The following is a 23076-nucleotide window of genomic DNA, read 5'->3' as shown; positions in this document are numbered from 1 at the left end:
ATCCTCCTTGGGCGCGTGTCCTTCTGTCCCTGTCCTTTGTGTCCCCTGTGTGCTGCTCCCTCCCCAGCACCCTGGGGTGAGCTGGTGGCTTTGTGTAGAGCCTGGCCTGCTTTGGGGTGGGGGTTTCAGGATGAAATGAGGGGTTTTGGCAGATGGTTCTGGCTGGATCTCTTGCACCTTGTGAGGACAGGCCCTCCCTGCTCCCTTGATGCTCCTGGTGGGAGTCAAGCCTGTGCTGAAGAGGAGACAATACAGGTATCAGGCTAATTGCCAGACAGTGATTGTGGTGTCTTGGAGGAGAATTTGGAAAATGATGAGTTTAAGCTGTATAATTTAATAATCCTCAGGGTCCTGACCTGCTTCCCAGGGTCTCCTTGTAACTGGTGCCTTCACTTGTGTGCTCTTACACAAGGGCCAGAAAAAGGGCTCCCTTGGTGAGGAGAGATTGCTGCTTTTTGTGAGCTGGCAGCAAGGAAAAATCAATGGGAGAGGAAGAAATATGATGTGTTAGAGGATGACAGATTCTTGGTTGGAATAGTGGCCGTAATGAAGAGGAACTGAAGTCAGGGTATTACAGAAAGGGTGGGATGGGAGGGTGCTGGTGTAAATGTACTCCTGAGAACAGGCCTGTGGCTCTGAACATTTGCATTGGACGTGTCTCCTCATGCACTAGATCTGCTTGAAATCTCACCTGAAAAGAAATAATCTCCACAAGAAACTACTTGGAAATAATTTGCATTTTTAGTGGCTGCTGACTCTGAGAAAAGTCACCCAACAGTTTGTTGAACTGAGGCTGAATTTGTCTGGAGAAGCAACTTTTTCCTGCCAGCAAATCAACTGCCCTCCAGCAGCCCCAGTTTGCTCCAGGAAATCTCAGAGATGCTGAAGCCTGAGCAGAAAAACTGTGCTCATCACTCTGGGGCGGTGCACACACCAAAAGTTAAGCAAATAAAGTGATTTCTTGAACACAGCTCTGAAAGGAATTTGTAGTTGGAGCAACTGGCAGAACATGTCACATGCTGGTTTTCACTTCCCAACTGTGTAATTTGGAAAGCTGTAAAGAACTGTCAGGAATGACTGCTGGAAATGAAGTCAAAAGAGGTCACGAGAGTATAAATTGCTTTCTGTAAAAGATTTACAGCAACATTTTTTCTTCAGGAGGAGTTTGTGAGGCAGGGTTGTGAATCATGTGCATCGTATGGGATGGAGGCAGCAAAACCTGGTTTTGCCACTGTTTAATACTGAACTAAGGGAAGGTGTGGGAATCATGGAATTCCAGAATGGTTTGGGTTTAAAATGACCTTAAAGCTCATCCAGTTCCATCCCTCTGCCCCTTCCACTCGATTGCTCAAAACCCCTCCCTGTCAGAATTCAGTGGAACAGTACAAAGAGTGCAGGCTCTTTTGTAGGGCTTTTTTTTTTCACTTATTAATTAATTTTATTTATTAAGGATTTATTAGGGATGTTTTTATTTGTTTTGTAAGTGTTAGGAACAACAGAAGCACAGCAGTGCAGGAGGGCCCTCACCCATAGCCATATTATTAGTTAAAAGAACCACAGAGTGTTTAACACTGGAAATGGTTTTGTGCTCTCTGACTCAAATTATTCCAGATTTGAGACACTGTTCCTGTGCAATTTCCCCAAATTCGAGGGAGTGGAAGTAAAGGCAGTGATGGATGACAGATTTCTGAGGGTGGGCTGGAGATGGAGAGGGATTTTGAGGATGAGGAGACAAGGGGTCGACCTTGGAGTCAGGGGAGTGGTGAAGGGAACATTCAGCATTTTTGTAGGGCTGCTAAAATAAGGCACAGCAGGATTTCAGAGAGATGGAGTTCCAAGTTAAATTAGCACTGCAGTGTGAGCTTGCTGAGTTTATTGCACGAGAGAAAACCAAACAACAGCAGATAATGAGATGGCAAAGAGAAAAGCAGCCAGTCCAGGCAGAGCAGAGGACGTGGTGGGCTCAGCAGAACTCCAGGAAAACCAGAGGATTCTTGGACAGAGAGAGGAACAACAAGGATGGCAAATGCAGGAAACTGAAAGAGAGAAGCCCAGAAATGGGGGGCAGTGAGGTGGAACTTATTTAGAGGCTTGTTAGGAAGGAGGAGGAGGAATGGATGTGACATGAGAAGAGCAGAGATGTACAATTGCCTCGAGCAAGAAAAGGGCTGTGTTGGCTTGAGTTGGAGGAGAAGTGGGAAAGATTGCACTGGTTCTTTTTTGTACTGGAACAAATGCTGTGGCTGTGTTTGTGCTGGTGTGGATGAGTGATGCTGATGGTAGTCTGGGAGGGAGCTGAAGAGAAAACCTTGGGTGATTATGAAACCAAAAATATAAATAAATGCTCTCCTCAGTCAGGTTCAATAAGATCTGAAAGATAATAATGCTATTTCTTGAAACATTTGGTTATTAATGTTATTGTGGAGGTGGTTTTGTGTTGTTTGCTGTAGCTGTGGTGGGTGATCAGAATGTTAAATTTCCCTTTTTATGACCAAGGAGATAATGCTACAGTCTTCTGATTGTAAGTGGATTTTATTCATTTTGAAGTTCAAGCTAGGTCTCTGAGTCTTGTACTTTGACAAACCTGGAGAAACAAGAAAACCTGTTCAAAAGGTTCACTGGGCAGAGGGTCCAAGGATTTGAACATGATTTAAGATAGAAATGATTTTAAATACTCATATGGCATGAGATTTCAGTTTTTTCCTAAGCAAGGAGAAAAATATCTGAATCTCTGAACAGTTGAAGTCTCAAATGGTTTATTTAAAAAATACAAAGTAAAAATGTGTTATCTTCAAGGGAGAACTGCAGCTCAATTGTAGAATATTTTTGAGCTCCAAAGGAGACGGGAATAGCCAAAACCAAATGGGCTTGGCAGATTTCTGTGTGCAGGAAATGTAGAACCAGTGCAAAAAGGGCTCTAAAACCACAGGGTGTGAAGGGGGGAGAATGTGGTGAAAGTCAAGAATGATCCTGCAGATGATCCAAATGAGATCCCTCACACTTCAGTGAAGAGGAAATATTTCATTAATTCTTGAATCCCAGAATTATTTGGGTGGGAAGGGACCTTAAATCCCATCCAGAGCCACCCCTGCTATGTCAAGCTCTGTCCAGCCTGGCCTTGGGTAATTCCAGGGATCCAGGGGCAGCCCCAGCTGCTCTGGGATAATTAATAAGTGAATAATGGGGATTATTAATAAATACTGAGATTGGGAACTCAGATGATCATACCCAAGGGGAAAACACAGTTTGAATTTCCTTGTGTACAGTGTCTGGGACCCAGATATTTTCCATGCTGGAATACTGGGGTGTATTTAAATAAAAATATCAAAGAGTTCCACAGTACCTCAGTGTAAGAACAGGCCAAGATCCAATTTCTGTCATCACTTGGGAACTGCAGGTAGCACTTGCAGGGGTCTCTGGGACTGGTGGTGTTGCAAATCTGGATTATTTGAATGGCTTCTTGGGAAGGAGGTTTGGAAAAATTCTCCCTGTGCCCTCTGCTCTGTCAGAAAGACAAAGTTACACTTGGGAGCTGAAAAACCCTCCCTGAGGCTGTGTTTAAAGCTAAAATTTAATTGCCTTTCTACGAATTTACAAATTTCATCTTTTCTGAAAGGCTCAGGAGCCCCTTGGAGCACAGTTAATTTTATGCACTCATATATCACAGAAATCGTGGCAGAGGATCTCGGACAGTTTGAGTGTTTTTATTCTTGATACAAATTAAACTCAGTCAGGAGATGCCTGGCTGAGAGGAAAGGTTTTATTTTAACAGCTGAAACTCTTAACCTGCTTTCAGGAGGAGGAAGGTAAATTACAGAGCCAAGAACCTGTGATAAAAAGCTGGTAATTGGGGAGGGAGATAAAACAGAACATCTTACACAGCCCTTTGGGGAGTCTTAAGGGGTTTTGTTTCTCCATAAATGTATGTACAAAGATGATTTTTTTTTTTCTGCCCTTCTATATAATTAAAGTGTGATGACAGAACAAAACATCCCTGGTACCTGAGCAAAAAAAACCAAAAGCTGGAGCTTGCAAAATAAAGGTGCTTTAAATTTCCCTGTGCAGTTTTCCATGCAGAGCAATTGGTGCTGCTGAAATTGAAGTTAATATTGGCAAGTTTATCTCAGTTTTCTGGACTAATGGCAAGATTTTGAGCTCAAGATGTTCTGGATGTCTGGATTATCCATTTTGTGAACATGGAGCCTTCCAAGGGGGGATCTTGGTGGAAGTGGGATCACTGAGCTCTGTGTTTTGCACAAGGATAATTATTATTATTACTATTATTATTATATTTTTTATTATTTGTTATTATTATTATTATTGTTATTATTATTACTATGAATATTGTTGTTGTTTTATTGTTGTTGTTATTGTTATTTATCTGGTGCTCATTCTGTGTGTCTGAGCCCATAGTACTGTGAGGAATTAATTGCTTCTGTTGGAATTTGCTGTCAACATAAGCTTTGAAAAAAAAAACCAAAAACCATGAAAAAAGCCCCAAAAATCAATCAAACAAATAAAACCCATCAACCCCCCAACCCCTAAACGACTCAAACAGCTTTAAGCTGAAGATATCATTTATTTATTTGTTTGTTTATTTTTCTAGTGGAAAGTTAAAAATGCAAAGTCCTGTTGACTTGGATTTGAAATATGAGTAAATTGCAGTTAAGGAGGGATTCTTGTGTGTTTTAAGGGGAGGAATTGGAGGCTGTGAGTGGTCCCTGATGCTCTGTCCCTGTTGCAGGTGGAGGCCCTGACCCACCAGCCCAGAGCCACCACGGTGCACGCCGTGCGCGACTCGGAGCTCGCCAAGCTCCCGGAGGGGGCCCTGATCTCCATCAAACGCAAATTCCCCCAGGTAAGGGGATTAAAACCATCTCCCTGTCTCTCCCCAAGGATGTCTGAGAGGCTCAGGCTCCCTTTAGCACCACGTCCTCTGGGTTTTCTGTGGGATCTCCTTGTGTGCCTGAGCGGATCCATCGCAGACTTCCAGCAGCATCCTCTGATCAATCGTAACAGGTTTTTATTGCAGGGCTGCTTTGTGTATCTGGGAGTGGTTCTGCTTAAATGCAGGATGTTGGTAAAGTGGAAATCACTTAGTGCTGCTGATGGGAAATGGAGGTTTGGCCTCTAAAATCCTTTTAAAATGTTACTCATTCCTCCCTCCTGGGGCTCAGGGTCCACCCTTTATTAACAGGGCTTTGATATTTGGGGGTTGGTTTCCCTCTTCCTGCCATTTGAGGTTGTCAATCCTCATTCTACAACTGCCAGACCTGTCTGTGTCCTGAAGACTCTGATTGCTCCCTTTGAATCCATCAGCTCATCCATCTTCTTTAATTCACTTGACATTATATCTCTCTCCTGCAAATTTGGAGACTGACGGACTCGAAATTTAATTCTTTTGTCCCTAAGTGCATCAGGGACATTATACTAAGCACTAAATCATTGCATTGGCCTTACAGGCAATTCTTTAATGCTGTTACTTCAAATTATTTCTGATTTTTCATTTTGCTGTCTTGAAGACCTAGACTTTTTTTCTTTTTTTAAACCAGATTTCTTTTTAAAAATTCTTCAAAAATAAAAAAAACTCATTTAAATACTTGTATTCTCTTGCTTTCCTGGCATCCATATATGCCATATATATATACAAACTTTTCTTTAAGCTGTACAGTATAAAGCCTCCATTCAGGCATTTTCATTATTCCAAAACTGTGGAGTTTTATCTTCTTCATTGCCAGGAGAATTTAATTATGGCAGTAAGTGCTCAGAAGTTATGTCAGTGAAAAATAATCTTCCTGGTTTCCCTGTAAGGATTATTTTTGCAGAAGTGTTTCTGAACTTCTGTTGAGGATTATTAAGGCACTTCTGGTCCCTGGAGCTCACTTGGACAGAGCTGTGAGTTTATTTCTCTCTATTTACTGTGATTCCCTGCCCAGGTTTAGATCAGAATCTTCCCCTAGACCTGGTTTCTCCAAGCCCATCCAACCTGGCCTAAACACTGAGCTTTAAACACTGCTCTGCACTAAGGCTGGGTTCTAATTCTGCCTCTTTATCTGGGGCAGGAATTTATTTCAGTGTCTCTTTTCTCTCTCTTCCCTTTCTGCCAGCTGGCAGAGCTGTTTTCCCCTGAACAGTGATCTCTGTGGAGCTGTGAATCTCTTTGCTTTGCAGTTAAAATTGAGCTTGAGTGTTACATTTATAGCACAATTCAAAACATTTATTTGTAATAGAATTCAAATGTCTTCTCATGTCTAAAGAGTACAACCCAGCAGCCTCAAATTCCTGACCTTTTTCAGTGTGGAATCAGTTTTCTCTAGACTTGCCTATAGTCTGGCTAATTAGTTGCAATGAAACAAAATGCTAAAATAGATATTTTAAGGAAATGTGTTGCAACACAGGTTGTTAGAAAGACACATTCGTGCTGCTGTTTGAGGTCTCCAAATTCTAAGTAGATGTTAAACTGGTATAAAAAAAAGTGAGAACTTGCATTTTTTTCCTATGGGGTTGGTTTAGAACCCCACTAGAAATAGAAAGAGGAACATAAGATAGATTTTATGGAGGTGATTTATGCAGTTAATGCCTTCAGACTGTGTTAAAAATGTCAGGTAAAGTATTTTAATATGATTTCAGAGTCCTTGTGTGTTCTCTTTTTTGTCTGTTAGGTCCATCATGGAATGGTTTGGGTTGGAAGGAGCTTTAAACCCCACCCCAGCCATGGCAGGGACACCTCCCACTGTCCCAGTGTCCAGCCTGGCCTTGGGCACTGCCAGGGATCCAGGGACAGCCCCAGCTGCTCTGGGCACCCTGTGCCAGGGCCTGCCCACCCTGCCAGGGAACAATCCCTGCCCAGAATCCCATCCAGCCCTGCCCTCTGCCACTGGCAGCCATTCCCTGGCTCCTGGCCCTCCATCCCTTGTCCCCAGTCCCTCTCCAGCTCTCCTAGAGCCCCTTTAGGCTCTGCAAGGCCACACTAAGCTCACCCCAAAACTCCCCCAGGTGAACAATTCCAGCTCTCCCAGCCTTTTGCTCCATCCCTCTGATCCCCCTGGAGCCTTCTCTGGATCTCTCCAGGTGCTGCCTGTGCTGGGGCAGCTCTGCAGGTGACAGGGGCAGGATCCCCCCTCCCCTGCTGCCCCCACTGCTCTGGATGAGGGCAAGAGAGGAAGGACAGAAGTGAGAGAGAATTGAAGTAATGGAGTAAAACCATAGGATAGAAATCTGGGAGACAAAGAACAGCCAAAGTAAACTTTAAAGGATTTTGCTGGAGAGAAGTGCTTGAGCTGGAAACTGATAAATGTACAGAGGACAGGGGCTGGTTCAGTTGGTTAGAAAAAGAATCCAGGCATTAGAGGATCAAAGCTGCCCATGCCTGGACAGTGTCACTCAGTTGCAAAAAAACCCTAAACTGTGTGAAGAGAATGTTTTTTGGAGTGAAGAAATCCTGACATTCTCCTTGATGCTGGAAAAGCTTCAGCACCAGCCTGTGGCAGCACATCTGAAGGCAGAGGCAGATTAAAGGAAGAGAGTCTGGAGGACAAGGAGGCAGCTGAGTGCTGCTTAGAAATACTGACCTATAAAGACAAAAAGCCTATAGAAGGTTAAGGGAAGATATGGTGGCTATTTTGAGATGTATAAAGTTGTCTTGTGCTAGAAAGGGCAGATGCTGCTCACTGTACTGGAACAGAGCAACTGTGGCTGAGCTGAAATGGCAGCAGTTGCAGTGAGAAAAAGCTCATTCTACTCTCCAGAAAGACTAAAAGATTGTTACTTGTTTTTATAACCTCTTCTAAAATCATCAGTGGAGTAATGCTTAGTGCTGAGCAGAGGGATGGACCAAATGAATTCTCTCTGTCCTATTTTCTTGGCTGTTATTCTAGGAGAGTGATTTATACACAGGGTTTATGATGTTGTTTTCCCCATTCAAGCAGAAGTAATAAAGTAATGAAGGGATAGCAGGTGCAATAGTTCTGGAATAATTGACTGGGTAGCAAGAGCTGGCTGGTGATTCAGCAGTGGTGGAGGATTTCCCTCTGCAAAGCACAAAAACCCAGGACAGGCAGCAGCTTCATGATCCTGCACTGCCTGCTGAGGGTAAGTTGGCATGAGTCTCACTTGGTGGGAGATGAGCAAACAGTGGTGCTGGTCCCCTGAGTCAGGTGAAAACCTCTCTTAGTTCAAGGGAAAACTGGATTTTTTTGGTGTTCATCTTGGCAACTTCTGCAGAGCCTGAATAGTGTGTGTGTGTGTTTACAGCCAAAAACTGGGCAGTTCCTGAGCTTGGGTTTCCCTCTCAGCTCGTTACCCTTGAGCTTTACAGAGCCAAGGAACCACAGAGCATCCTGAGCAGGAGGGACCCCCAGGATCACCCAGCCCTGCCCAGACCCCCCAACATCCCACCCTGGGCATCCCTGGAGCTCTGGCAGCCTCGGGGCCGTGCCCATTCCCTGGGGAGCCTGGGCAGTGCCAGCAGCCTCTGGGGGAAGAACCTTGCCCTGATCTGCAGCCTGAGCCTGGCCTGGCCCAGCTCCAGCCATTCCCTGTCCCTGTCCCAGAGCAGAGACTGGAGCTGCCCCCTCATGAGGAGGCTCCAGACAGTTCCTATGAAGATTGAAAACTCCTTTATTTTAGGAGTTAGTGGGAGGACTCCATCCTGCAGACTCTTCCCCAGCCATGCCGTGTTTGTAGGTGATCCAGGAAGGGTTCCAACTCTGGAATGCATTGTAAGAAAACATTACCTGGTGCGTAAGAAAATTGTAGGACGTGGGTGGTGCTTGCCAGTGAGAGCTGTGTGAAATGAGGGAAATCGTGCTCTGTTAGCCCAGGCAGTGATTCCAGATCCTTGAGCTTGATTGTGATGTACAATCTGGAGAAGTGGCCTGGCTGATCCTTGGGGGAGATTCATATGATTGCCTTCTGTTTTGTATCCTGGACAGCTGCTTTGGTCCTGGGAGAGACAGGAGCTGATCTGCTGGGATCTTCCAAGTGACCCACCATGGCTCAGGTTATTCTGAGGGCTGAGACAGATGGGTGTGTGTGGGGAGCCTGGCCTCAGTTATAAATAACAGCCAAAACTTCAGATTATGTGCCCAGAAATGACAGATGTTGATTTCTAGATCCTGCTCAGACTGCAGAAGCAAGCTTACATCGTCTGGCTTCTCAGGAAAGCATCTCAACCTTGCTTCGCTCTGGATATGGCATCCTAGACATTCCCAATGGAAAGTGTTCCATGGTACCAAACTCGGTGGTTTTGTCCACCCTGGTGCCCCCAGTTCTCCAGCACAGCCCTCAGAGCTCTCTGCCAGCCAGAGCATTTGCTCCCTGAAAGCCTCTGTGCTCATTTCTGGTGCTGCTTGAAGCTCTCCAGCCTTCAGGAGTGGAAAGGAATTGATGTTTTCTATTTTCATCCCTGCCTTCAGTTCTGGAAAGTAGGACAGGGAACCAGCTCACGATTCCTGGCACCGCAAAGCAGCGTCGAGGCAGCAGCGAGAGCACAGAAATCTGTGAGCAGATCACAGAGATGTTCCAACATTGCTGCAGAGCTGGGATCACATTTCCTAGATTAGCTTTGCCTCTCCTGAGCTGAGTTAGTTTTTAGAATTCTAACTTGAAATTTAGAGCTGCTGGTTGCTGATGGAAATGGTGCTGAGAATCTGCTTGGGAGCTGTGGGGGCTGAACTGTGAGACAACCTTTGGCGTGCTGGAAACGCGTGCTGAGAAATAGAAAGAGTTTTTCTGCATCTTCCTTTTAATTCTCTGAGCCTGCCCTTGGGGTTTAAATATATTCAGAACCTGTCATCCATCTCCAAGTGGAGTTCTGCTATCTTTATATGAGTATTTGAACCAGAGCCTCTCTGAAGTGGCTGGAGCCTTCCCCAGGGTTATCAGCTTTACAAAGTGAGCTCTGTAATGTGCCCCCTTTTCAAAATGCTGCCCACAGGAACAGGGCAGATTCTGCATCATGGCTTAAGCTTGATGTGGCACTGGGGAATAGGTCAGGAAAGGCTGTGCTTCTGCATTTTTCTGTATCTCTTCTCCTGGTCCATTCCACTAAGTGTTCCTCGACTGTAAGAGGAGTGGATGTGAAAAGGAGAGAAGGAATTCAATGGTCACTGAGTGAGGCTGGCAGGAGGGGGGATTTATTTAATCAGCACCGATGCCAGAATGACATTTTTTCTTCAAGACATGATTGATCCCAAGTGTTAGAAGCTCAAAGAGCCCCAGGACAAAGCTTCAGTTCCTCTGTGGGCTTCAGCTGCATTTGAAAAGGTGCCAGGAATTGTTGTGAGGGAACATTGAGGATTTGCTTTGTCACAGCGCTGATCAAACATCAGAAGTTTCAATTGCACACCCTTTGCTAAGCTCCCTGATTCCAGGACAAGTGTTTATCTGATCTGGGGCCATGTGAAGCTTCAGTAACACCCTGGTTTTATTCAAGCTGAGGATCTAATTTACCTCTCCTCCTCCCTTGTCCCTTAGAAAAAGCCCTTAAGAAATCCTGGAAAAAGCTCCCCAGAAGTTGTTCTGTGGATTTGTGTGGGTTTATAAATTTCTTGTAGTCCCCCTTCATGTATAAGTTCTGTCTAAATCAAAAGTTACCTATGATGGAGCAAGCTTTGTCTGGATTAGTTGTTGTCTATCAGCAGATAATTCAATTTGCCAGGCAATGCATACTATTCACAGATTGAAATAAATGTCCATAGGAAAATATTTTCCAACTGAATTCTCATGAAAATCACATTTAAAGAGCTTTTTGTAAATCAACTCTTGAGTTTCACAGTTGAATAGGAACAAAAGCTTTAAGCAGAACCCAGCCTTGGAAGATTAGCAGGGCTAGGTAATAGTTTGAAATATTTAAAAGGATTTTAGGAAATACAGCAGTGCAGAGTGACTGTAACCTCTTGGTGTGGGAATTACAGTGGAGCAAGTGGTGCTCTGATAACACTTCAGGCCCAGGATGGATGGAGCACTCAGCTCTCTGCTGGCACCAGCAATAGCAGAGCTGAGATCCTGCCTGGCCACATCCTGCTTTTGAAACAGGAATTAATCATCCTCAGGTAAGGAAATGTGGTGTTTGGGCCTTACCCTGCCACAAATGCAGAGGCTGCAGGTCTGTGAAGTAACTGAACAATTAACTGAATTAATTAAGCACAGGGAAAATGAATGGTTTCCCAGAAGGTTCTTTTCAGCAGGTGGAAGAACAGACTGTCAGAGCAGACAGGAGAGATCTGGGGGTTTGGGGTGCTGAGAGAGCCTGCGTGGGTCTCACTGGGATGGAGTTTGTGGGTAGCTGAGGGGGTGAGTGGTGAGCTGGGTCAGAGGTGGAATTGTGCTGAGGGAAGTGTTCTCCAGCACCATTTGAGAAACAGAAACTCTTTGTCCTGTTTTGCCCTGCACAGAAAGGTCCTGGGGAGTTCATCTGAAAAGGGGAATGGGTGGCAGGAGGAGGAGAAATGGTCATTTCCCTTGTAAAATGTGTCACAGAACATCCTGCTCTGGGCCAGGGTTATGAGGTGACATCTGCAGGTGTGGGATGGAGCTGGAAGGGTTTGGGGCTTTTGGAGAATGGTATTGATGCAGCTGGAGCCCCAAGCAGCTTTTGAAATGGAGATCTACTCAGTTTTTTAGACCTGTAAGGTCACTTTTTTTCCTTCTGGCCTGAAAACTCCTGCATAAGCTCAGGAGTGGGGTTTTTTATGCTTTGGGGATATTTTTGATGGTGATCTCAGTCACCTCCCTGACCTGGGCAGACCTTGCAGCTCCAGACTCGCTCCATGAGCCCCTGGAGTGCCTCTTTAGGTGCTCTGTGCCTTCCCTGAGTCACTCCCAGCCTGGGCAAGGAGCAGGGGCTGGGGAGCTGTGTTCCCTGGCAGTTTGGGGAGCTCTGAGCAGACCTGTCCTGGCAGCCAAGTGTCCAATCCACAGCTCCACTGCTCGTTACTGTGATTAACTGTGATTAACTGAGCTGGCTGCACTCGCTGCTATTGCTGTTCCTAATCATGAGGAAGGATTAATTCAACTTCCTCACCAACCAAACCAAGCTCAGCTCCATCCCCAGCACAAGGGGTCCAAAAGCTGTGTTTGCTTTACAGGCAATTAACGATCCTCGCCTAATTTAGGAACCTCCTGGTGTTGTTTGATCCGTCTGGGCTCTGACTCGCTGCCTTCTTGCAGATTTTTCTTCAAGCCTTAAATTGAAGCTGCCTGATGCTGTGCCAGCAGGAGAGGTGCTTGCAGGGCTGGGTAGCTGGGTGCTAGAAGAGACTGTAAAATCCAGGATGTGCTGTAGGGGTGAGCACAGCAGACGCTTCTGACTGGGAAGGCTGTCTAGCCTTGGGTGATGGTGACACCCTGAAAATGAGATTTTTGCTCGTGCAGATGTCTGGGAAGTGTTCCGGGCTGTTCTGGCACTGTGACTGGGAAAGACTGGCATTCCCATGGGAAGAAGGTTCTGGAAAAAGCAGTGCCCAGGCTTTCCCTGGCTCAGGAGTGCGGGGCAGTGCTGGGGGCTGCATGTCCAGAGGAGTGAAATTCACTCTGTTCTCCAGGTCAGTCCAGTTCCTGCCCTACCCCTCTGCCCAAACCCTCACTGCCAATTCTCAGAGCTTTCCTTCTTGTCTCTTGGGCTGCATTGAGCTGTGCTGCTCCTTCCCATGCCCTGTTGCTGTGTGGGAGTGAGAATAAAGGGGCTTGGAAACCTGAAGGATGAATTTTTCCTGTTGGTTTTCAGTTCTCCCCAGCTGCCCTGAGTTTGGGGAGAGCTGCTCCTGCTGCCTTGCACACTGAGAGCTGGGGGTCAATCAGGTCAGGTCTGCTGTCAGTGGAGGGATGTGATTTGTATTGACTTCTCCTTCAGAAGGATGGACAAGTCCCTTTTAAAGGAAAACACTGCCTTTATGTGAAAGGATATCTGGTGTATGTAATAGAAAACTCTGTGGAAATTTCAGTTCTGAGCTCGGATCCCGAATTGATGTTCCTTGGACGTTGCCATGACTGCGACAGAGTGACTCATCCCGTTCTGGGGAGCAGCTTTGCTTGTCGTACAAAGTCACCAGGGAAATAATTTTCCCTATCTATACATACCAAGGCTGTAAGGTTTGCTCCAGCAAACAAGACAAATAATATTTCCCGGTAACAGGAGCAGCCAACTGGAAAATGAGACCAATAGGTTCTATTCTTAGTTCCATCATTAACCTTGGACATATTTTGTAACTTAGCTGGAGCTCTCCTTAGCTGCCTGTAAAGCAGAAAAAGTTATAAATACAGGAGATGGTTTTAGTAAGTAATTAAAATTCTGATGCTTAAGTGCTTCAGAAGTGTAAAATGTTCACAGCACCTCCCGAAACTGCTGAAGGAAAGTCCTGCTGTGCTGCTGCAGGTTTAGGTGAAGCCTGTGAACTGGGTATAGCAAATGTGCTCTGGGGGCAGATTATCTCCCTTAGCAAGGGCCATCAGTCTCTGTTTCTGTTAAGAATTCCATTTCCCTGAGTTCTCCCCATGGTTGGGGTAGTTTTCCGTAGCCACATTCCTCTGGGGAATCTCAGAGCTTCAGAGCTTGGTGGTGTTGAAGTGGCAGTGAGTTGTGTAGTTGGGTGATGATCAGATTCTGTTGTATTTTGGACAAAATACAAAAGATATTTAGATCCTGTCTGAGATTCCAGGATAAGGCAGGAGGCTGTGAGCTTCCTGCTGTCCTCCCCACATCGGTGGCAGTGGGCACGGACACTGTGCCTGCTCTTGGGGCAAGGAGGAGGCACTCCCAAGGGGTTTATCCTGGTCACTGAGGAGATGTTGATGTGGCATCTTCAGGACCTTGCAGTCATGGCTATGGGGCAGAACTGGCACAGGCTGCCCAGAGAGGTGGGGGATGCCCCTGGATCCCTGGAAGTGTCCAAGGTGGGGTTGGATGGGGCTCTGAGCAGCCTGGAACAGTGGAATGTGTCCCTGTACTCTGCAAGGGTTGGACTGGATGGGCTTTAAACGTCTTTTCCACCTCAAACCATGCCGTGAAATCCCTGAAATAACCTTGCTAACTCTTTTTCTGTGCCCCACTACAAGTCACCCTTGTGCTGGAAGCCTCCTGTTTGCTTTTCCCAGAGAGGACTTAAAATATATCAGTGCTTCATACCCAGCATTTCACAGCGCAGGGGAATTTTTGCTGTATTAGGTTTCATTTTTAAGTCAGCATGTATAAATTACTCAGGTGGGCATTCTGACCTGTCTGGATGCCTACTACATGGCTCTTTATTTGAAAGATGCATCCTGAAGTGCCTGTTCCTGTGGGAACAGTGTGTTTATCCAGGATCCCAGGTAACCTGGCTGCTGTTTGTTTCGCTTGTTAACCTTGGAGAACTTTTGTTGTGGCAGTTTTGGGGTTTTTTTTATGTCCTCATGAGCTATTTTGACCTTGAATAATTTGTCTGGGGTAGAATATTTAATGATTGCTCTATTAATCCTTAATGCATTTAAATAACTCTTTTACTTATTTGGTAAAACATCTGTGTAGAGTTTTCAGAAAAAATGCTGCATTTTCCATGTCTGTCACTTTGTGATATTGCAAGGATTAGTCTTCTGCTACCCCACTTGTCAGGAATTATTGATTTGTCATGTTGGAGAGAGGCTTGTCAGTTTGGAGATACATTTGGGTATTGGAATATTAGCTTATATTGATGTGAATCCTGCTGGAAAAACAGCTGGGAGCACATCTGTGCCTTCAAACATGAATTACCAGACAAACATGATTTGAGGGGGAAAGCAATTTCTTAGGTAGTTTGTTTTGACTCTGCAGGTGTTTAGAGGGTGTTTTTATCCCCCCTTTTTTCCCCCAAATATTTTGAATTGGCTGCTGTAAACCATCAGGATTGGGGAAGGGTCTGTTTGAACACAGACTTGAACCTTTTTGAGCCTTTAGAACCTACAAAAAGTACAGCACGCACTGAGCAGTGAGTACTTAGAGGGACAGGTGCAATGCAGAGAGAAATGAGGAGAGCTGAAAATGCAATTTCACATGTTTCCCCAAATAATCAGGGTGTTTTGTTTTGTTTTGTTTTTTTCCCCAAAGCAAGTTAAATCCTGCCTGTTCCAGGGTTGTTTTGTTCTCCTGTTTTTCCAAATTAAAGTAAAACAAGGTAGGAGAAACCAAGACAAATGATCAGCCACCACACAATACAGCCAGGAAAGAAGCTCCAGCTGCAAACCCTTGACTGTGTGTGGCTCAGCTTGAGGGAACATCTTAAAAAACTTTGGAAGTCTCCATGTGGATGCTCTACTTTCAGTACTTTCTGCCTGATTATTTCTTTTTTTGCTCCCTTTCTCTCCCAGGTTGTGACCAGACTTATTCACTTGCTGGGTGAGAAGATTCTTGGCAGTCTGCAGCAGGGAGGTGAGACTCATTCCTGGACTATTCCCATTGATGGGAATATTTTAATACTGACAATAGATTTGGGGGTTTTGTTAGTTAAACTAATTCCTCTTGTGGGCTAAATCAGTTCCAAAGTTGTGGTAAAGGGATTTTAAGTGCTTTTTTTAATCTGTGTTCCTGGGTCAGGTAAATCCATGTGTCATTTAACGTATTCCTGGCATATTTTTAACATTGCCTAACTTCAACCCACATATGCTCTACCAGCAACCAAAAATGATGGAAACTGATCTTCATCCTCTTAAAATGAAATATGTGGGAATTCAGATGCTGTGGAGGTTTGTGTTACATTCCTCTGACACTGAGCAGCTCGGTGACACTGTGACACTTTCCCTCCTGCCTGAAGGTGACACTGAATTTTTTGCAGCCTGGCTGACTGATGGCAGGTGTTTTCTCTGTGGACAGGTCATCCTCTAGGACTGCACAGCTCCAGCAGCAAGTGGGATGCAGGGAATCCTGCCAGCAACCTCTCCACGGTGGCGATCATGCCGGTGTCCAAGGAGGTGCCGCTGACAGCCTTCACCCTGGAGCTCAAGCACGCCCTCAGTGCTGTGGGTGAGTGTTCCCCTGTTGGCATCACAGCAAACAAACCCTGCTGGTCATTTTAGAGTGGCATGGCCAGCTACTGTCACCTGTCAGAGCGGGGTCTGGGCTGTGTTAGGGGGTAGCAGTACCTGGGGATGGTCACAGGGATGGGGAGGAGGTTTTGGAGAGAATCCCAAAAGGGAGGGAGAGGGACTTTTTTTATGGCCAGGTCCCCACAGGACAGTGGGGAACGGTTATAAACTGGGGGCAGGTTAGGTCAGAGATTAAGGAGAAATTCTTGTGAGGGTGGGGAGACCCAGGTTGCCCAGAGAAGCTGGGACTGCCCCTGGATCCCTGGAAGTGTCCAAGGCCAGGTTGGAACAACCTGGAATAGTGGAAGGTATCCATGGACAGGTAATCTTTAAAGTAATTTCCAACCCAAACCATTCTGTGATTCTGCAGCAGTGGTCAGGATCAGCCTTTTTCATGCTTCTTGTTTCTCTGTTCTGTTTAACGATAGTGGAAAACTTTTTTGTCTCAATGACTTAGAAATGCTCACCCAGAGAGCCTCTCTGACCCTTCTCTTGGCTGCCCTCAGCTCCCCACAGTCACTCCAGGGAACACATCCCACACCAGGGCACTGTTCCCATGGCACCTGAGAGTCTGATTCTCTCCAGCTCATGGGTGAGAGCTTTTCAGGCCTCCTCAGCTGAAAAACTTCCTCCAGCAAAGGGTTTCCTAGGCAGTTTCTTCATGTTGTGGTTGTACATGAGTGGTAAGGATAAGACCTGGTGGAAGAGGCTTGTGGAGGAAATCCAGATTGGCACTGGAAATCCAAAGTTTAGTCTGAAATCATTGTCCCATTTGTTGCCAGCTTGTTTGTCTGTCTCATGCCCACAAAACCATGTGTTCAGCTCATAGCTGAGTCATTAATTGCTTTATCCATGGGTGAAGTTGCTTGTGCAAGTTCCAGTTCCTCACAAAACCCATGTATTTAATTCAGAATTAATTTTGTGTTCATTAGTGGTGTTTGACATTTCCTGAACATCCTCTTTTCATCCTCAAATGCTGTTACAGATCTCTTGAGTGAATCTCCTGTAGTCCTTTGAGAAGGTATTAGTCTGCTCTCTCATGACTCATTTAAAAGTACAGGTTATGTGATTCTTGAGGTGTAACCACTTACATTTATTAGTAATTTTCTTTCTGACTTTTGGTGTCTGGAACTGACACTCCTCTTCATCCTTAAAAATCTTCTTGGGTGAAGGCATAGGAAAAAGGTGGTGGTGCTTGAGCTCTTTAACCTTCTGAAGCCTGAATTTGTGTGCAACTTCTGGTGGAGACTTGTTACAGTGAGAACTAATTTGTGGGTGTTTGAAGATTCCTCTTATTTTGGAGATGGCAGAAAAATGTTACATCCATAATGGAGCTGTATTGCTAATGGGGACTCCTTAGGGATCACTGCCAGCTTGTTTTGATGTGTGACAACACTGAGAGCCTGTAAATAAAACAAACAGAAACTTAAGTAGGTAGATGGACTGTTCAGAATAAAAATACCCATTTTTTCGTATTCATTTGGGCTGAAAGCAGCAGGTGGGTGCCAAAGAGAGGGGTTTGGTGGGGTCACTGGGCCCTTCCTCCTTCACCCTTCCCTGAGGCCTGTGCTGTGCTCGGCAGCTCGAGATGGCTCTGCACACCCTTGGCACCTGAAGTTGTTGCCAAAAGGGAGCAGACGGCTGCAGTGGGAAGAGGAAAGCGTTGTGGGGAAACACAGGGAGCCATCTGGTCCCAAACACCGCTGGCACAGGAGCTCTGTGGCCTCGCAGCCACCGGGCCCGGCCCCGCTCCCTCAGCCCCACAGAGCTCCCGGGCAGCACAAAAACTCTGCAGAGCTGGGGGTGTTGGCAGCCTGCAGCTTTTCTTTGTTTATCTAGCAGAAGCAACATTTTATTTTTTTTCCTCCTTTCTGTTTTTTTAACTTGTAGCTTTTGTACTTCCTCCTCTACCCTCTGGCTGAGGCTTGTTTGGGTGTTCCTTCTCAGCGCCTCACAAAGTGCTGGGAGTGCAGGTGCTGCTTTGCTTTCAGGGAAAGGGATGGGATTTGGAATTAGATTTTTTTTGGTTTTTTTTTCCCTTCTGACTTCCTACAACAAAAAATGAACTGAGTAGTGGAGTGAAATTTTGATTTGTTTTCAGGTTGTTTTTCTATTCATCTGCACTTTTGGCATGAGGGGAACTGTTGCCCAGAGAAGCTGTCCCTGGATCCCTGGCAGAGCCCAAGGCCAGGCTGGACAGGGCTTGGAGCAGCCTGGGACAGTGGGAGCTGTCCCTGCCCATGGCAGGAGGATGGAATGAGATGAATTTTAAGATCCTTTCCAGCCCAAAGCATTCAGTGATTCCATAGGGAATGGTTTTCACTGGGACCTTGCTGAGCAGCCACTGCCACCTGAGTCCTTCCCTGAGCTCCCAGCTGGGCTCATCAGCACCTGGGGCTTGGCTGTGAACTGGGATCAGACTGCCCTGGGTTTATGGAAATGAAAGCTGTTAATGTGCTTGAGAAGGCTGAATTGAAAATCTTCTCTGAAAGGAACTCTCAGTTCGGAAAATTGCTTTGAAGATTTGCTGCTATTCAAGTTTTTTTTGTGTTCAATTTTGGATTTTTTTTCCCTTGAACCAACCTTTTTTCTAATTGTAAGTTAAATGGCAGCATCTGATTACAATACTTGACTTAACATTTAATCCATACTTAACATTTGATCCGTATAATTTCATTGCTCTGGGCTTCAAATATGTTCCAGAGCAGTGGAGAGCAGCTTTAATATGTGGAGAGAGCAGCTGCTTTTAGCTTTCTTTTGCAACTTAACATATTTATTACAGAAAATTCCTTTCCCTTCCCTTCCTGTTGATATGAACTGGATATTGCAGTGATGCCTTGAATTCCCCTGCTGCAGGCTGGAGATGAGGAAGGAAGGAATTGGAAGGATGCAGGCAGGAGCACTGAGACCATTGCAAGAATCATCAGCTGAAGCTCTGGGAAGGAGCCTGGCCTTGAGAATCAGGGTGATCCCAGTCCTGGTGGGAATGCAGGCTGTGTTTTACACAATATAACACTTAAGAAGGGGTTTTCTTTTTCCTGGAATTGGCATGAGAAGGCTGTGGGCAGTGCTTGAAGTTGGAGCTGGTTGCAGGTGAATCTATCCCAACAGGATTTTGGGGCTTGTTTTGGTAATTTTTAACTACTTTTGTATTATTAAAGGGGTATAAAAGTAATGACAACTAGAAAATCTCAGTCTGACAGTGAATATTTACTGTTTACAAAAACTGGAAAAGTATTCAGAATCTTCCTTCCCCCAGAAAAAAAACAGAAAATCCACTTTTGCCTGTAGTGAGACAGGACTTAGTGGTTTTATTGCTCAATTCTTTTTTGTTGGTTTAGTTAAATTTTTTTTCAAGCTTTTTCTTTTCTTTTAATGTTTTGATTTGTAATGGGAACAGCTCAGGTGAGCAGCCTGCTCTCCCTCAGGGGTGCATTCTGCACTCAGGGAGCACCAGTGTGTGGGACCACCTGCAGCTTTCCCCAGCCCATTTGTGCTGTCTTTGACATTTGGTGTTTCTGTGATTTATGATAATTCACATATTGTTTCCAGACAGTGGGATTGTGTCCCAGTTAAATGCTAAGGGATGTTTGTGCTTCCATGGAGCTTCCAATCACAGAATGGTCAGGGTTGGAAGGGACTATAGTGAATTCTGATGAATTCTGGTCAGTGTTCATGATGTCTATTTTTATTATTAATTCTTTTCCTCTTAATCCTAGAAGAACTGAGAGCATCTTTTGATAAGATTTTCTTCTGCACTATTCAGATTTTTCAGAAGTATTTGCCTATTTTTTTGTTCCTTTACTGAGACCAGCTAAAAGACACCACATGGCTGTGCAAATTCTGGTTCTATGTGGGAGCCCTCTGATCTCATAGAATTTCAAACCGAAGTAGGGAGGGATTCAAATCCAACATATGTGTCTTTCTCATTCCTTTCTGCCCTTTAAATTTTTCTTCTTTTCAGTTCTAAAAATGTATAATGTATTGGAGAGCTCACTGAAAATTCTTTGCTAATAATTTATTGGAGTTTTTAATTACTGTTCTGCCTGTCTTTACACACAGATTAGATTTAAATGTGAAATGTTCATTGTGGTGCCTGAACCCTGGCACAGTTTAGTATTTTTTTGCTGGGCAGGATCCTCTGACATCCAGCTCATTTATCAGTTATGACTTGGCCACATAATTTTGTAGACTTTTATTAGGCCAAAAGTAAATTTTCTTTTTAATGGAGTCCAAGCAAGTAAATTTGCTTTGCTAATTTTTTTTCCACAGTGTGTTTAGCACTGGCCTTGTCTTCTGATGAGGGTGTGTTTTTCAGGTGAGGTGGATTTGAAACCATTCCTGAGCCTCAGAAATCACTCTCTGGGTCACTCATTCCTCAGGGCAACTTTTGGACCATGTTTTGTTAGACATTGAACTAGGACACCTGTGCTCCTGTTCCTGCATATCTTAGGAAATGGATGTTTTGTGGAAAAAAATGACCAAAGTGTGTATCTTGCTCACAGGCAAGAAAGGGAGGTTTTATGTCTTGTGTGATGGTTTTTTTCCCCCTCTCTGGGGCAGGAGGTTGGAAGATTTGCTGCAGCCCTTCTCTTCAGTGCCCTTGTTTGTTAGCAGAAAAAATGAACCAGACCTCTGGCATTTGCCAGCTTTTCCTTCCCTTTCCTTCTGTTCCATGGAATTCTTAGTTCTATACTGAAAACCAGATGGCTCTGGAGTACAGCTTCAGATGCCCCAGGAGGTTTTCCCAAAAACCATCCCTGGGATGAGGCCACTGCCTGCAGTTCTCTCACCTGAAGCACAGAAAACCTGGGATCCCTGTGAGCTCCTGGCTGACAGAAAAATCCCCCAGGCTGCTGAAAGTCACCACCTCAGGCTTGAGAAACCCAAAAGGCTGAGAAAGCTGTGGATTGCTGGAGGCTCAGGGAATGGCACTCAGTTTTCCTTGCTCTGATACTCCTCCCCAGCAATCTGCTGCTGGCTGCTGTCAGAGACACACACAGGGCTCAGAGAAATATTTCATGTTACCTCACATCACCTCTCCTGTTCTTCACTTGGAGCTGTTCTGATCCTACTGACAGAGCACTGAGGGGTGCAGGGATGTGTCCCTGATGCCAGCTCCCTGTGCTGGGTTTGGAGAGGGGTGGTTAGAGGTGTGTGACCGTGACAAAACACTTTAAGGATGCACTGACACATTGGCCTGGCCACCTCCTGCCCTGTTTGAGGGCTGGGGATTTGAATCATGACAGAATCATGGAATAGTTTAAGTTGGAAAGGACCTTAAAACTCATCTCATCCCACCCCCTACCATGGGCAGGGACACCTTCCACTATTCCAGCTTGCTCCAAGCCCTGTCCAACCTGGCCTTGAGCCTCCAGGATAGGAATGTTATTTTTTCATTCCTTGGTTGCTTGCAGCAGTTTAGTTGAAATAACACTTTTGTTGGTTCTGTTTTCTGAGCTCACATATGTTGGTGTTCTTGGTCGCATTAATGGAGGGGTTTTAATGGCTGATTAATTGGGAGCCTGCAAGAAACTGGGAGTGCAGAGCAGATGGTTGGTATTTCTGAGACAAAACAAGTTGGTTCTGTTGGAAGCACCACCGTGTTCCGTGCTGGGGATGAGTGAAGGTCTGGGAATCTTTGTCCCGTGGCCCTGGCATGTGGAAGGACGGGATGCTGGGCAGGCTCCTCCTGAGCTGGCACAGCCAGGGCCTGTCTGGGCACCCTTGCTTGTGTCCTGCTCTGTGAACTGCTGCTTTTCCACATCAAAAGGGAGATCTGGATATGATTAAGTCTCTCCAAGGCTCTTCTGGTGCTTGCTGTGCACGTGTTGTCTGCAGTCAGGGTACCTGTGGCTGAAGGAGCACAGAGATCCACCCCAGCCCTGCCAACTCTGCCTCTCCCTTGGATGAAAGCACAGGGAGGAGGGTGACTCAAGAACATAGGCAGCCCCGGCTTCTCTGGGCAGTTTTCTCCAGGAGCTCAAGTTTAGGTGTTCACAGGTGAAATTCTTTGTTCCCCCAGGCCCTGCCCTGCTGCTCACCAGTGACAACATCAAACAGCGCCTGGGCTCTGCTGCTCTCGACAGGTACCTGCCCTCATCACTGCTCAGGGAAATGCAGGCACACCCTGGACTTAAAATACACAGAGTTTGGGAACAAAATCCTGTCTTCTAACATCCACTGGGTCTTCTGCTCCAGGTGTTGGAGACAATAATGTTTCAAGAGTATTTGGTGCAGGTGTGGGTGGGGTTTTTCCACAGTTACTTTCTCACTTGTGAAATTGGAAAAGCTGAATTGCTCTGAGTGTGCTCATGCTTAGGGATGCTGTGGAAGCATTGCTGGAGTGAGGCATCACTGTATCCTCCTGCCTTGGTATTTGTCTAATGGTGTAAATCCTGGAGAAGCAGAGCCAGCAGGAGCTGGGAGCAGGTCCTGGCTGAGCAGGAAACGCCGCTCTCTCCCTGTGTAAGATTCCCCTCTCTTCTCTTGGGAGCTGTGATGTTACACCAGTTGAATTCTCTGTTTTCCTTGTGTGTCCCCAGCATCCACGAGTACAGACTGACCAGCTGGCTGGGCCAGCAGGAGGACATCCACAGGATTGTGCTGTACCAGGCTGACAGCACCCTGACCCCCTGGACCCAGCGCTGCATCCGCCAGGCCGACTGCATCCTCATCGTGGGGCTGGGAGACCAGGAGCCCACTGTGGGAGAGGTGTGGGAGCTGCTCCTTCCCCTCTTGGCACTGGGAACAGCCCAGGTCAAAGCAGGTTGCTTCACACTCATGTATTTTCCTGGGTTTAACACCCAGTGAGGCATAAATAATGAAATATTCCTGAGAAATGCCCATTAGGAATATCAAAAGACGTTCATGAGAATCCTCTGAAATGGCAAGTTTTATGTAGGAGGACTTCCAGCAGAGTTCTTTTCCTCTAAAGAGTCATTTTGGCCAGTGGTAAATCAAAAATTGCTTTGAAGCTTTGTGTTTCTGCCCAGAATTTCTTTGGGTCTCCTCACAGAGGGAGAAATTATTTTCTGCCTGGAT

At 45.7% G+C, this 23076-nt stretch overlaps 1 protein-coding gene across 6 annotated transcripts in view; it reads left to right on the top strand.

Moving 5' to 3' along the window:
• The window catches only part of PNPLA7 (patatin like phospholipase domain containing 7), a 100608-nt gene that overhangs the window by 36793 nt on the left and 40739 nt on the right, over nt 1-23076 (top strand). For all 6 annotated transcript variants that reach the window (XM_015644744.3, XM_033518441.1, XM_015644743.3 and 3 more), the window contains 5 exons: nt 4745-4858; nt 15319-15379; nt 15821-15970; nt 22058-22121; nt 22578-22746. In XM_015644744.3, coding sequence (XP_015500230.1) covers nt 4745-4858; nt 15319-15379; nt 15821-15970; nt 22058-22121; nt 22578-22746 — 558 coding nt within the window. The remainder of the gene's footprint in view (nt 1-4744; nt 4859-15318; nt 15380-15820; nt 15971-22057; nt 22122-22577; nt 22747-23076) is intronic.

This window comes from Parus major, chromosome 17, assembly GCF_001522545.3.
Source record: "Parus major isolate Abel chromosome 17, Parus_major1.1, whole genome shotgun sequence".
Classification (NCBI taxonomy): domain Eukaryota; kingdom Metazoa; phylum Chordata; class Aves; order Passeriformes; family Paridae; genus Parus; species Parus major.
This window is presented reverse-complemented; position numbering and strand designations above follow the sequence as displayed.